This window comes from Sinohyriopsis cumingii, chromosome 12 (assembly GCF_028554795.1).
Source record: "Sinohyriopsis cumingii isolate HCF-2022 chromosome 12, ASM2855479v2, whole genome shotgun sequence".
In the NCBI taxonomy this organism is placed as follows: Eukaryota; Metazoa; Mollusca; class Bivalvia; order Unionida; family Unionidae; genus Sinohyriopsis; species Sinohyriopsis cumingii.
In genome coordinates this window covers 13,635,641-13,649,467 of record NC_142972.1, presented here as the reverse complement: position 1 = coordinate 13,649,467, position 13,827 = coordinate 13,635,641, and the positions used below count along the sequence as shown (strand labels likewise).

Sequence of the window (13,827 nt, the reverse complement as noted above, 5' to 3'; positions counted from 1 at the left end):
TTTTATTGGCAGAGATTAATTCAGGGTTAAACTTTTTTCATTACAAGATAAGATTCTAATAGTTTGCATTTCTTGATTTTTCATTCTGTGATAGGAAATGTTTACTTTGTATAACATATATATATATATATATATATATATATATATATATATATATATATATATATATATATATATATTTACATATACATATACATATTGCTATAGAATTCTTTAGAATTAAAGGTTTGAAAGGAAACAACTAGTTCATGTTCTTTATTTTGTTTCCTCATAGCAACATAATGCAGGTCAGCAAAGTTAATTTAGAATTTTTACTCTGTACATTGAAATGACTTTACATGCCAGTTTATAGGAATATAGTAAAACTGTCACTAAATTCAGTCATTGTAAATATCAACACAGTTAAAATGATCAATCTATTGATTCATCTTCCCACTTGGCAGCTGGCTGAAGTAGGACTGGCAAGTCTTTAAATTTGCCACCCACCGCAAGTCATTGAAAATGCCACATAGTTTAAGTGTTTGAACTTGCCACCCAAATAATCTTTCATCTTGCTATTGTATTGTGTCATGTTTAACACTACATGTATGCCTGCGACTTTAGTAATTCTATACTGATATATACATTGTAAAATTACAATCAACTGACACTGCTGCAGCGTTTTGTTGTAATCTTGCATCTGAAGAGGACAGGTGTTGAAGAGTGTAGGTCTTACACTATATCGTTTAAATTTTCTGCTCTAAAGAAAAGGGAGGGGGTGTTAATTAGAGTGAGGGTATTAATTAGGGAGTATATGGTATGTGCATTTTTTTTACTTTAGCAAGAGCAGGACCTCATCTTGATTTAAATTTTCTAGCATACATCAGTTATCAATTAATTACCTATTTTTCCTGCTTCTTGTCAGTCCAAAACATGTCACAAAAGAGAACCAAGGTTGCTAGTTACACAGGCTTATGATGCAGACTTGATACCAAATAAAGTCAAGACAGCAAGTTTAAACTCCTTCTAATATCAAGCTTGTTTCATTTTGTATTTTTTATTAAGAGTATAAGTAGTGCTGTACTAAGTGTATTGTGATGAGTAATGTGGTGATATGGACAAGTTTCTGTTGCAACTCACTCATCCCAAGGATGGGTGCTTAGAAAATTTTCTGTGAGACATGCTAAAGTGAATTAAAACAAACAAAAATCATCATCCCTACATTTTATACAAAGATAAATGATTTTTAAGACTACCCTTCTCAAAAATACTATCTTCATACCAACATATGCAGTTAAGTAAAGTTAACATGTTTTTGAACATTAGAAAGAGATCCATGCAAATTAAATTTCAGTAGTTATATTTGTTTCTAGTGATACATGATGTGGTTTAAGACAGGGTCATATGATTTAACAAAAGTCACATTTTGAAGGGACAAAAATGTCATACAGTAGTGCTTACCATGCCGATATGTCAATGAACTGTAGGTTTAGTCATCAAACATCAAATCTGGCACATAGCTAGGTTATGTCCTATAAAAGATATTTGGCTTTAGGGCCATCACAGATTGTTTCTGGAGCAGAATGGCAGCTATTTGCAAGATGGCCATCATCTGTTTAAATGTTGCCCTTAATCTTGTCAAGTGGATCCACTTGTAGGGTTGCAGACTTGATTATATATTATTTCAGTTATATTTGTATTTATAATAATTGTGCAATAATCATAAGATAATAATGTAATTGATATATTTCATAAAGTAGTGTTTCATACATGTGGGGTAGAACCAGGATCTCAGACCAGTAGATTTAAAAGAAATTTGATCAGTACAATAGCATCTTAACATATTTTTTTTATCAGCGTAAGTTTTATGTTCTTCATGCGTTTTGAAAACAGAATAAGTGGATATTTTTGCCATAATTTGTATTCTCTTCATAGTATAATAGATCAGCAAATTTTGAACATAAACTGGATTTAAATTCTGATGTTAAAATAATTAATATGAATCAGTATATTGTCGGTTAATAGAAAAGGAAGAGTTGTTTATGTTTTATTTCAGTACAAAGACTTTTTAATAGCATCCAATTCAGCATCTTTTGTTAGCTTCACACTTAACAGACTCTCAGTAGTTCTCTGGTTGAGATTTCCCTCTGAATCATTTTGTATTTTGCGAAGAATGGATAATGTGCTCTCAGTATCTGCATTAGAATGTTGTAATGACAACAATGCTCAGCCTGTAATGAACTTCTAATTTTCATTTCCTGTTGCTGGGTTTGTAAGATTGCTGACTACTTTCTAATAGTCCTCCAAGTGATGTTCAGTCCATGAAGGAAGTTACTGACTTGTCCTTGAGATGTTTTCCTGAGTCCCATTCTCAAATACTTCTTTCTCTTCATGGCTCAGCTGAAGAAGTCTTTTGGCAGGTTACACCACTGTAAATTTTAAAAAACCCATAAAAATAAAGATTGATTTACTGTACACTTTAAATAAACAATGAAAAATGCATTATGTATTTATAGTTTTATGAATAATTTACCCCAACTTGTAAATTAATTATCTTGTAATATACTGTTAAATGACATTGTATCTTGGGAGTGAATTGAATTTATGTACATAAAGTACAAAATATGCATACCTTTGAAACACATAATGCAAATTCAGGACCTTTTCTACTCACCTGTACATGTTTAAAACTTGATACCCATGCACTGTTGAATTTGTAATATTTCTTAGCTGGTGGTTTCTTTGCATTAGGAGAAGTGCATGTTTTTTCCTTTTGCCCTGAATTGAACAAAAACGCAAGTGCTGCCGTTACATATTCCTCTGAAACCATTTTGAACATTACCATAACAACTAAACATGACAAAAACTCGAAATACTTACTCGAGTTTGTTTACAAAAAAAATTATTATGGTCTGTCTCTCCATCTTATTTCCCTTCTGGCAATAGTCTTTTGATTTTCATCAAAGGCCTGGAAGATGCCATGATCACCTTTTCTTCTTTAATTATTCATAACACCTCCAAAGGCATTCTGCATTTGACTTTAATCTCGTTATATTCCGTCAGTATGGTGATCAGTTAACAGTTTTTTGTGTACATATGTCGGATGTTCTTGAACAGTTTATCTGTGAAGCATCATTGAACTGATCATTATAGTAGTGGAAAATTTTCCGGTTCCCTGTTGACTGGTTTAGACTGGTTTCTCTAGTGTGTTGGTAGAGCACATACTAGTACCCTGTTTGGTTATTTTTAGTTAAATTTTTTAAATTACATATACTGTAATTTTCAAACATGGCAGATTTCGAATATTAAACAGTATGTGTATTAGATGGTTGATGGCCTTTAAAACAGTATTTTTGGTCAAGCATTAATATATATATATATATATATATATATATATATATATATATATATATATATATATATATATATATATATATATATAATTCCATTAATTCCATTATTACTTAGAACACCTCAAAAGACATCACATGTTTGGCTTCAAGCTAACCATATTCCAGCAGTAAGGTAATCAATTAACTGCTTGTTGTGTACACATCAGTTGTTCTGCACTAGTCATTGTAATGGCAGAACATTTCTTTTTCCCAGTAGACTGGTTCTGGTTTTGATAGAACATGTACAAATACAGGGTTTGGACTCTTAATTAAATTTACAAAAAAAATAAATCAAAATTGGTTGATATAAACTACAAAACTGCATGTGTGATAGATGGTCTTTAAAATGTTTTTGCCCTACCACCATTGGAATCACATGTATGGAGTTTAAACATATTAAATGTGATAATTTTTGGACACTCCACATATTTTTACCTTCTAGCTTTAGCATAGATGGATCTTTTATAGACTTCGTTACAGGTGGCACATTGGTGTATGTCTGTTATGTGAGCCAGTCTTCTTGGCAGCAACTTTGGTGTGATTGCAAGTGGTATGAAACAGCTCATCACACTTCACTTGGATGCTGGAACAGGCATTTCTCACCCATGTGACAGAAAAATCTAGGTGTTTTGCTAACCGTACTTTTCTCATCTCAGTCTAGTTATCTCAGAGCAGTCGTCTCTGTCAAGGTGTCCACGCACTCAGAACTACTTTTAAAAAAAGAAACCCTTGTCTTCTGCTCTGCCTGATGTAGTTGTACTAAAATCAAACAACAACAAGAACAACAGCAAGAAATCTATAGCAAAAACATAGTAACTTAAGGTAAATCCATCTTTGAGAACACACCATAAAAAAATTTTTCGAGAGAGACAAAGACACAAATGCATATGATGTCAAACTTTTTGTTATTATGCTATTTCGTTCCACACAGCATGGTCAATTTTATCTATATGCAGGCCTAGCTCAGTACATTTTTCAGGTCAGCATCATTAAATGTAGCAAAAGCTATCTGATAAGTTTTAAATACTTTGTGTGAAACAAATTATATACTGTTAGCTACATTTAATGACGCTGACCTGAAAAATGACTGTGCTACAGATAGGATAAAATTCTCAATGCTGTTTGAAATGAACTGTAAACTGATCCATGCACATAGACTATAGACCTATACACTTCATAGACTCCCAACTGTCTTAACAACTATGGAAAACTAGTAACAGCCATAAAAGTGTTATATAAAACATGCTTTATTCTAATGTTGTTAAGCATCACCATTGTGCCCTGGTTGAAATCAAAAATATACCTACACTGTTTAATGACAGAAGGAATCATTTATCCATCAACACATTAGTCAATAAGCAAATTTCACTGTAGCACTTGCCATATTTCCAGGACAGAAAAATAAATGTTCAAAGAATTCATGAACTTGAAAGTTTAGCACATAGTTATCCACTAGAGTCCATTATTGGAGGGTCTATTATAGACGGGGGTAATTTTACAATCAGTATTAAGGACAACACAAGTATGTCACACACAGTTTCACCTCTTCCAAAGAAAAGAATAGTTATATACGATAATGACACAGATCTCTAATTACCCATGAATAATCTAAAGAAAGATGTTATTCTTCATTACAGCTTGTACTAAGTATAACTACAGTAGAGATGAGTAGCCAGTATCATTTTATTATTTACAATATAACTTTTCAAAATTGGAACTGATGAAAATAAAAGTTTCTTGTAATAAATATTAATTATTTATTGTCAATTTCATATAACATCCATATATTAAATGTGATAATACCTCATTATTATGCGACATTTTATGTTGTTATTTTTTTTGCTCACATGTATATACTGTGTACTTCGGACGCAACGGTCACACCACAGCCCTCATTAACATATTGCGCTGCATGTAAACATTGGACATGAACGCTAGTGAAGAATTCTTTTTACTTTAAAGGAAAATATTGGGTGAGAAAAATAATCTATGTTGGGGTTTGGACCGAGACAAGGAAATCCCAGTTGCAGGTTTATATTATATGTTTCCCCACTCGAGCAGGCTTTGTGGTGGTACAAATAATATAAACCTTTGACTGGGATTTCGTTGTCTCTGTCCAAAACTCAACATAGATTCTACATATCCACTTCTTAGGAAGGAATCGTGCACTTGTTGATCAAGGATTACGTTTGAAATTGCTACACAAATGGTGAAGAGGCCTTCTCTGAGTTTTGGAGGACAGCTTTCTCCATCTCATAGAGTTGACAGGTATTGTTTTTAAGGTCAGTAGAAGTGTTCAGCACCCAGTCATATGAGATGGACACTGCAAGACAGAACAGTGTCCACTAGCTCACACTTGCATGTCTTCATGTAAAGTATCAAACCTAGATACACAGGCAAGCAGGTTTCTCATTTTTGCAGTGCCTTCTAGCACTTATGACAGTGGCTGTCCTGATGATGTATAGAAACTGTTGAACATCAACAGCTTGAATGAATGTGGGAGTGACTGAGGCACTGACATATAGTATGTGTTTTGATTTGTGGGATTCAGGACCATACCCACCAGTGCTGAAAGTTCAAAGTGCCAGGTGGGATGTATGCACTATTGAATCTTGATTTGTTTTCATAATATGTCTCATTGGACTGTGTAGTCCTGGCAAGAAGAACATATATATTGTCAGCATCATACTGACATTCTTTTTATAGGACGGAGTCACTGTCCTATTTGCTATTAGTACTACTTGCTTTTTTGTTTGGCTGGTAAACCAGAATGTGATTTTTTTTAGGTCAGTTGAGTTAACATGTCCAGTTATACAGTTACATTGGTCCCAAGTTATTTCAGGTGATGTATAAATTTGAAAGGTCTGTCAGTTTGAACATAGGTAACACACTGTTCTGTATGTTCATTTCCTCATTGTAGGATACCAGTCCAGTTAACAGAGTTTGGTTTTGTTAAAATGTAATCTGCATGAGTCATGAAATTTGGCTATGGTGACACTGGAATATTGTTTCAGTATCATCCTGTAATATAATAATTTTATTGTTCTTCCCAAGAAACCAGTATATTGAAACCAATGAAATGGCCTGAATCTTGTAACCTGTTCCAAATGTACAATGTCTTGAATCAGCTGGATAGTTGATTACTTAGTTGTGTCCTCCTGACCTAGAACACACAACTCCCAGTCTGTACAATATTGTACTTGACAGCCCAGGTTGCTGAGGATCCACAACCGGTATTGGGATATCATCTAATAGAAAAAGACAACATCTAATAATATCTTTAAATATATTATAACACAAAATATACTACTACTACAACTACTAATAAAAATAGCAATAATAATAATGACTTTATTGAGAGAAGAAGCTCATTTGATCATCTGACTAATCTTCCATGAGGCCTTCTACAATGACATTTGTACAAATAAATAAATAAATATATATATAATGTATGATGAATACAAGATAAGGTGTCCTTCGATAACAAATGCTGTTAAAACTAGACAATTGATCTACTACTGCTATAAAATATGTACAAGGCTTCAAGGATGAGTGCTTACAGGATTCATACAAATAGTAGTGATGAACATGTGTAAAACAATATATGTCAATACATGATAACAATGTTGTAGAAAGTAGTAGGATTAAACAAAATCATATAAATGATTGTTTCTGTAGATGTTGACTAAGAAGCTTTTTAAAAGCTTGGCATGTGTCAGCAGACTTTATATAAGGTGGTGTGGAATTCCATAGTTTGGCTCCAGAAAAAGCAAAAAGTCTTATTAAAAAACTCTGAATATGGTTTGGGTAAATATAACTTGTTTGAGATGGATCTTAGTTCATACCTTGTCCATTTTTAACAAATTTAAAATTACATTTAAGATAATCAGGGCCAATCCATGTAAGGATTTAGAGACAAGTAAATTCTTCTGAAACTGAGTTCTATGTTAAAATGGAAGCTGCTTTAGTGTTTTAAAAGGATTTGTTGCTGGTGTATCTAACTCAGCATCAAGAATAACTCTAGCTGCTCTTTTTTGAAACTTCAGTAATCTTTCTTGATTTTCTGTTCCACTCTTACCACAGATAGAGCGACAGTATTCTAGATGTGACATGATATATGCATTGTAGAATATCTTTCTCTGTTCTTGAGGGAAATAAGATTTTATTCTGTTCAAGAGATAAAACAGTGAATTAACTTTTTTGATGACTTCATCACCTTGTATTTTCCAGCACAAGATCTGGTCTATCATAAAGCCAAGTAGTTTTTCAGTTTCAGACTTGTATATCCATTCCTTTTATCATCACTTTAAAATAGTTGTTCTCAGCTTTTACTTTTGCTCAACTACCTATGAAAATGGCTTTTGATTTGGCTGCATTTATCTTCATACCATTGTGTTCACACCAGTTATTTATTTTTACCAAATCTTTATGTAATTTAGTGCTAATTTCATGGCATATTGATCCAGTGTTATATAATATCATATCATCTGCAAACATGTTAGTGGTGGATAGCTCAATGTGATATGGTAAGTCGTTGATGTACAGCAGAAAAAGTAATGGTCCAACAACTGATCCTTGTGGAACACCTGACTTTATCAGTGTTTTATCTGAAAGGTTATCTAAGTTATCTAAAATAGAAAGTTGTTGTCTGCCTTCAAGATAGGATTGAAACCAAGTTAAGCTTTCATGGTTAACTTGATATATGCTGAGCTTTTCCAGCAGGATTTTGTGATTTACAAGGTCAAAAAGCCCTTGTATGGTAAAGAAACACTGTGCCTGCAAGGTTGCCTTGATCTATTGCTGTTAACCAATCATCTACCATTCTAGTTAGTGTAGTCTGGCATGAATGCCCTTCATGGAAGCCTGATTTTATGAATGTAGCAAATTAATTGATTCCAGGTAGTTTCTAAATTCATTACAAACAGAAGGTCTTTCTAATATCTTTGAAAGTGATGATAAAACTGATATAGGTCAATAGTTATTCATATCAGAAAGATCTCCCTGTATTGGAGTCACTTTTGCTAGTTTTAGTCTGTTTGGAAATTATATAATTATACATGATCCTGGTATAGTTATTATAAATACAGATAAATTAGAAATAGTACAGTCTAATTAAGTTTGCAACTTTAGAGCGACATTTTATTGGAATGATAGCCATTTTGGAAAATTGCTGCTTTGCCTAATTTTCCATTCCAGGAAAAGTCTTTGATGGCCTTATAGCTAAAAATATTCACTGAGACATGCCTTAGCTGTTTGCGAGATTTCATGCTTGTATCACCAAACTGAACTTAACCCACAGTACTTCACATATCTGGTGCACTTCAGGCAAAAAACCTGGAATAGACCTGAAAATGTATGTTCCAAAAGTGTATTTTAACCCTTTGCATCACAACCATTCTTCTTAGTTGTACATTCTTGGTTAATTTGTTACATTTAAGCTCAGGTTTTGCACACTGTATGCATACTTTTTTAGCTAGAATAATGCAACTTTGTTAAGTCATTGCATTTTGCTGTGAGAATTACAATTGCCAATTATTTTTTTTAAATAGAAATATTTTCTTTTTGACTGTGATATTTTATTTTTACATAACCTCATAAACATGATTAAGCTGAAATAACTGGAGATTGACAGATACAATTTGGTTTGCTTATTTGTATAAATATGTAGATAGCTTGATTTTAATTAGATTATGATGGCAGGCCATTTGCAGAAATACTGGACATTTTTTTATGCCCAAGTAAAATGACAGCAAAATCTAGCACACAGTTTAACTTCATGTATCAGTTAAAAACAGACATAATGCAAATATAATTCAAAGTAGCTCCATAGATGCAGATTTATTTCTCATTAAATGACGTTTATCAGCATTCCACCATCAATTTGTCAAGTGGTGACATGACATTGGCATGTACATAGTACTTATTAGGAGACTGCTCCAGTGGCCTAGTGGTTAGAGTGCCCATCTTGGAAGTGGGAGGTCATGGGTTCGAACCCTGGCCGAGCCATACCGAAGACTTACAAAAATGGTACTAACAGGTGCCTTGCATGGCGCTCAGCATTAAGAGATTAGCGTTAGGACTGGTTGGTCTGGTATCAGAATAATGTGACTGGGTGGGACATCATGCTATGTGTCTGCAGTATGATGCCCCAGTGCTAAGACATCACCATAAACTGTCACACTGCAGACATCTTAGCGATATGACTGAAAAATTGTTAAAGCTACATTAAAATCCTAATCACACACACACACACTTATTAGGAGTACCCATTTGAACTCCCATTAGTATTGTAACATTTATGATACAAATGAAAGTGTCCATGAAAATGTATTTTTTGTACCAGTGTTGCATAATGAGATTAATTGATGTTATTGTTAGGGGGTTGCCTTCAAAAGCAATCCCTTGTAGTTTAAATATTGGGACAGAAAGGAGGCTTGTTAAAGAACTTAGTAAAATAGGATCATTGGTATGGGGCTAATAAATAAACCCTTTGTTTTACTTTATAAATTTATACCAATAGTAATTTTTTTTTATAGCTGATGTCTTGTCCACTGTCCTGTCAGTTTACATGATGAATTCCAGCCAACCTCTACCACAGGCAGATGAAGTCTTGATGTGCACACTTCAGACAACGCTTGATCAGGTGAGTTGCATAAGAAATGGATTTTATTTTGCAAATTTGCGTTTTGTTGGTGATTAAATCAAGTGAAGTTATTATGCCTCATGTATCATTCCTCAACAAATTTTGCTATTTTCATCTCCACAAATTAATTCCATCCAAATTTAGCATAGAACAACCAAGCAAAGGTTGTTTAAGCAGAACAATGATGTCAGTTGTCATTAAGTTCCACTACCCTTATTACCGGTAGATATAGAAATAACTTAAAAATAACTATAGTCTATTTCCTGGTTTTTTAGATGCCAACAAATATTTATATTTTTTAATGCCTACAATGATGGGGACTAGAATAAACATTTGCACCAATATGGATAAAAGCTTTTCATTTTTTTTTTGTCTTTTTTTATAGGTAGATTTGATGGAGTCAGCTAGTTAACAGTTTTGTTGCAATGCAGATACAACAAAATCCAAATCTTTTCAAACAAGAAAATTCATATGTTGAAAAGGCAGTTTTTTTTGGTCAGTACCATGTATACTCACTTAGAAGTTGATTCAACTATAAATCAACCACCCTACCACCCCTTTTTAGCTGTTACAAGAAACCAATTTCTCTTTGACCCTCCTATAAATCATAGTGTATTTGGCAAGTCAGATCCATTTGAAGGGGTGACTTGTCATCAGTGAGTCAGAGTGGCACTTTGGAAAAGTAAACAAACCCAACTGGATAAATAGATAGATAGACAGACAGACAGACATGTTGCAAATAAATTAATAACTTACTATTTGTCCTAATTGAATCCATTAAGTTATAGGTCACATACTGGTATAAAATTTTTTATTCAAAATGATCCATTTCACAATATTCCAGAATATGTTAATTCCACTCTTCTGACAAATAAACAATGAAGGTTCTCATTTTTTTATATTCAGGGTATTCTTTAAATGTCTAATGTGATCCAGTACAAAATCCAAGAATTCATCCTCATTGTCTGATAAAGTTCTTAAATCCTCCATTGTTGTCTAGTAAGTTGTTGTGGTTTAGTCCTCATAAATATGGTCTAAATCAATTTCCTTGTCTTGTGACTGTAACAATTTATGTAGACTGAAATTGGGCTCTGTAACACTTGGATCATACAGTCTGTGAAATCTGTTAAAGGTTGCAACTGAATACCTGTCAATTGTGCAGCAAGATCATAGGGAGTTCAAATAACCACCCTTGGTTATCTGGCACTAAGTAAGTATCAAACACATGGCTCTATCGAAGGGTTGTAAATTGGGAAAATAAAAATGGTGCCACCTTTATTAAAAAAAAAGGATTAAAGTCAAACATTCACTGGAAGATGTAGAACTCTACTTGGCACTTAAAAGGACTACATGTACTATAACTTGTGGCTTGATTAAAAGATTGTCAACTTGAAAACAAGTGAGTGCTGCCTCTACAAGCCAGTTAGCTTATCAAGTCATGTACACTGGCAGAAAACTTGGGAAATATCACTTGAAAATTAAAAATCTAACCTATGTATGAGGAAAATAGAAGTTAAATCAAAACATTTTTTGAATCAAACATAGTGCTTATACAGCAAAACACAAATATTAATACAAATATAGGTTGGTATGACTTGCTGAGAAATAGAAGCAAGACAGATGCTAGTAAACACCCAGGGTAAGCAACATTGACAGACTTTGTGGTGGGTAGTATTCAATTACCCGTAATATTTTAAAATTATTAAATCAAAGTATTTGTAGAAACAAGTAATGTTTAATAAATACCATCATGAAATGGACACCATATATGCATTTCTGAATGTGAATAATGGCTTAGAAGCATGGTAGTTTTGCATACAGCAAACATCTAGAATTTCCAACATTGCCCCTAGATTATTGATTTTTTTTATGTAGCTACTACACATGAATATAATTTTCAGTAGAAAAGGTCAACCAAGTATATACAGTATACTGTGTGAAATTTTTCAGAACTGCCACATATGATCATCACAGTAGATTGAAAATGAACTTTCAAAGACTGTCAAAGCCTTCATGCACAAAAGCTGTGAAATAATGCTGTTACTAATATTTCCTCAGTTACAGTGATAAGTATTGCCCAGTATGATATGTACCACTAGTTCCATACACACTGAACAACTAGCCAGTGTTTGGATTGTAACAGCCCATTGATAAAGTGGCATGCTGTGTCATATATGGTACAAGGATCAATGACAGGTGTTATTACTGCAGTTCAAATTTCATGCTGTGTTTCTTGCTGTTCAGCAGGGTGAACATTGTCATGTCAGTCTGATTCAAATCAGATCTCCACAGTCCTAAATGGAGATCTGAGATACACCAGTAGCAGTTAATGTTAAAGCATTGAATTTCATGTTAGGGAGAGTTAGTTAGGAACAGTATGTTCCAAATGATTAATATTACTTACAGAAGTTGAAAGCTTTGATTTCATTGGTGGATCTCAAGGTAAACAGAACATGACCTCTTATATGGGCATCATATCTCCATGTTGAACTGTGGAGATTTGATTTTAATCAGGCTGTGTCTTCTTGTCTTGCAATCTCTCTCTCTTTTGAATGTTTAATAAAAGTCAGTTTTCAGTGACAAATTGATGAGACTAGCTTTATTTTATCTATCGAAGAAGTAATGTATTGATTCAGATGATTAGAACAGAATTAAAAAAATTCCAAATCTTGGGGATATATGATGCAAATTTCATCATCTACTAAATCCATACTTGTTCTTGAATTGAGTCATGATATCTATTAAATAAGAAGCAAACACTTTCATTGTATTATTTTTATAAGACATTTTACGATATAGATGGAGCAAGAATAGTGCGAGTTCCATGGAACACTTGCACAGCTTAATACCTGTGATTAGATTCAAATGATTTTCAGCATTTATACTAGTGATATCAGGAATGAAAGTTTATACATGCTCAGTCAATTTCTGATTTCATTTTTCTTCATGAATGTTGTGCTATTCTTGGGGGAAAATATAAATTACACTGGCTATCATTCATTGGCATGAATTGTGCAGTTGTAGCATTAATGTGACATCACCACTGATGTAAACTGGAAACATACTTTCTGTCATTGTGGGTTTCCACAACAAGCCTTCTTATAATATCTAGTTGGTTCTAAATGAAAATGGTGCAGATCTGATCTCCAATATGGCCACCACATTTTACTTTCACCAAAAGTCTTCTTATAATATCTGGTTATCCTAAATGGAATTGATGCAAATCTGATAGCAAGTATGTCCCCCATGGCAGCCACGTTGAAAATCCTGTTATTGTTACTCCAAATTGGAAAGTCATATAAGCATCGGGATTTCAGCAGGGGACTTCTATAATGTCTTATTGTCCAACATTAAAATGGTGCTGATCTGATCCAGTATGTCCCTTATGGTGGTCATCTTGAAAATCTAGTTATTACTGCTTTTGGTTGGAAAGTGACTTTGGACACAAGGTTTTCATCACAAGACTTTTAATGGTATCTGGTTGGTATCCCCTAATTGAAAATGGTGGCCATCCTGAAAGTGTTGTGATATCTACTCCCACATGGATGGGTATTTCAATATGGGGTTTTCCCAGTAGAGTTTTTATTATTCATAGTTGGTCCTAAATGAAAACGGTACCAGTATTGCATTCAATATGGCTGCCATTGTGGCTGTCTTGAAAATCTTTTAATATGTTGGCTGAAGTTAGGTGTTACAAAGTTTGGGTCAGTTAAAAGCCTATATTTGTTTATAACTTTTATACTTTTAACAACAAATATCCCCTTATAAACACAATGTAGTGAATCATGCAATAATATATGATCATCAAAAAAG

At 33.4% G+C, this 13,827-nt stretch overlaps 1 protein-coding gene across 1 annotated transcript in view; it reads left to right on the top strand.

The window, feature by feature from the left end:
- The window catches only part of LOC149786021 (E3 ubiquitin-protein ligase rnf213-alpha-like), a 559,813-nt gene that overhangs the window by 110,255 nt on the left and 435,731 nt on the right, over positions 1 to 13,827 (top strand). The window contains exon 10 of the mRNA XM_089978097.1: positions 9,908 to 10,014. Within this exon, the coding sequence (XP_089834223.1) occupies positions 9,908 to 10,014 (107 nt within the window). The remainder of the gene's footprint in view (positions 1 to 9,907; positions 10,015 to 13,827) is intronic.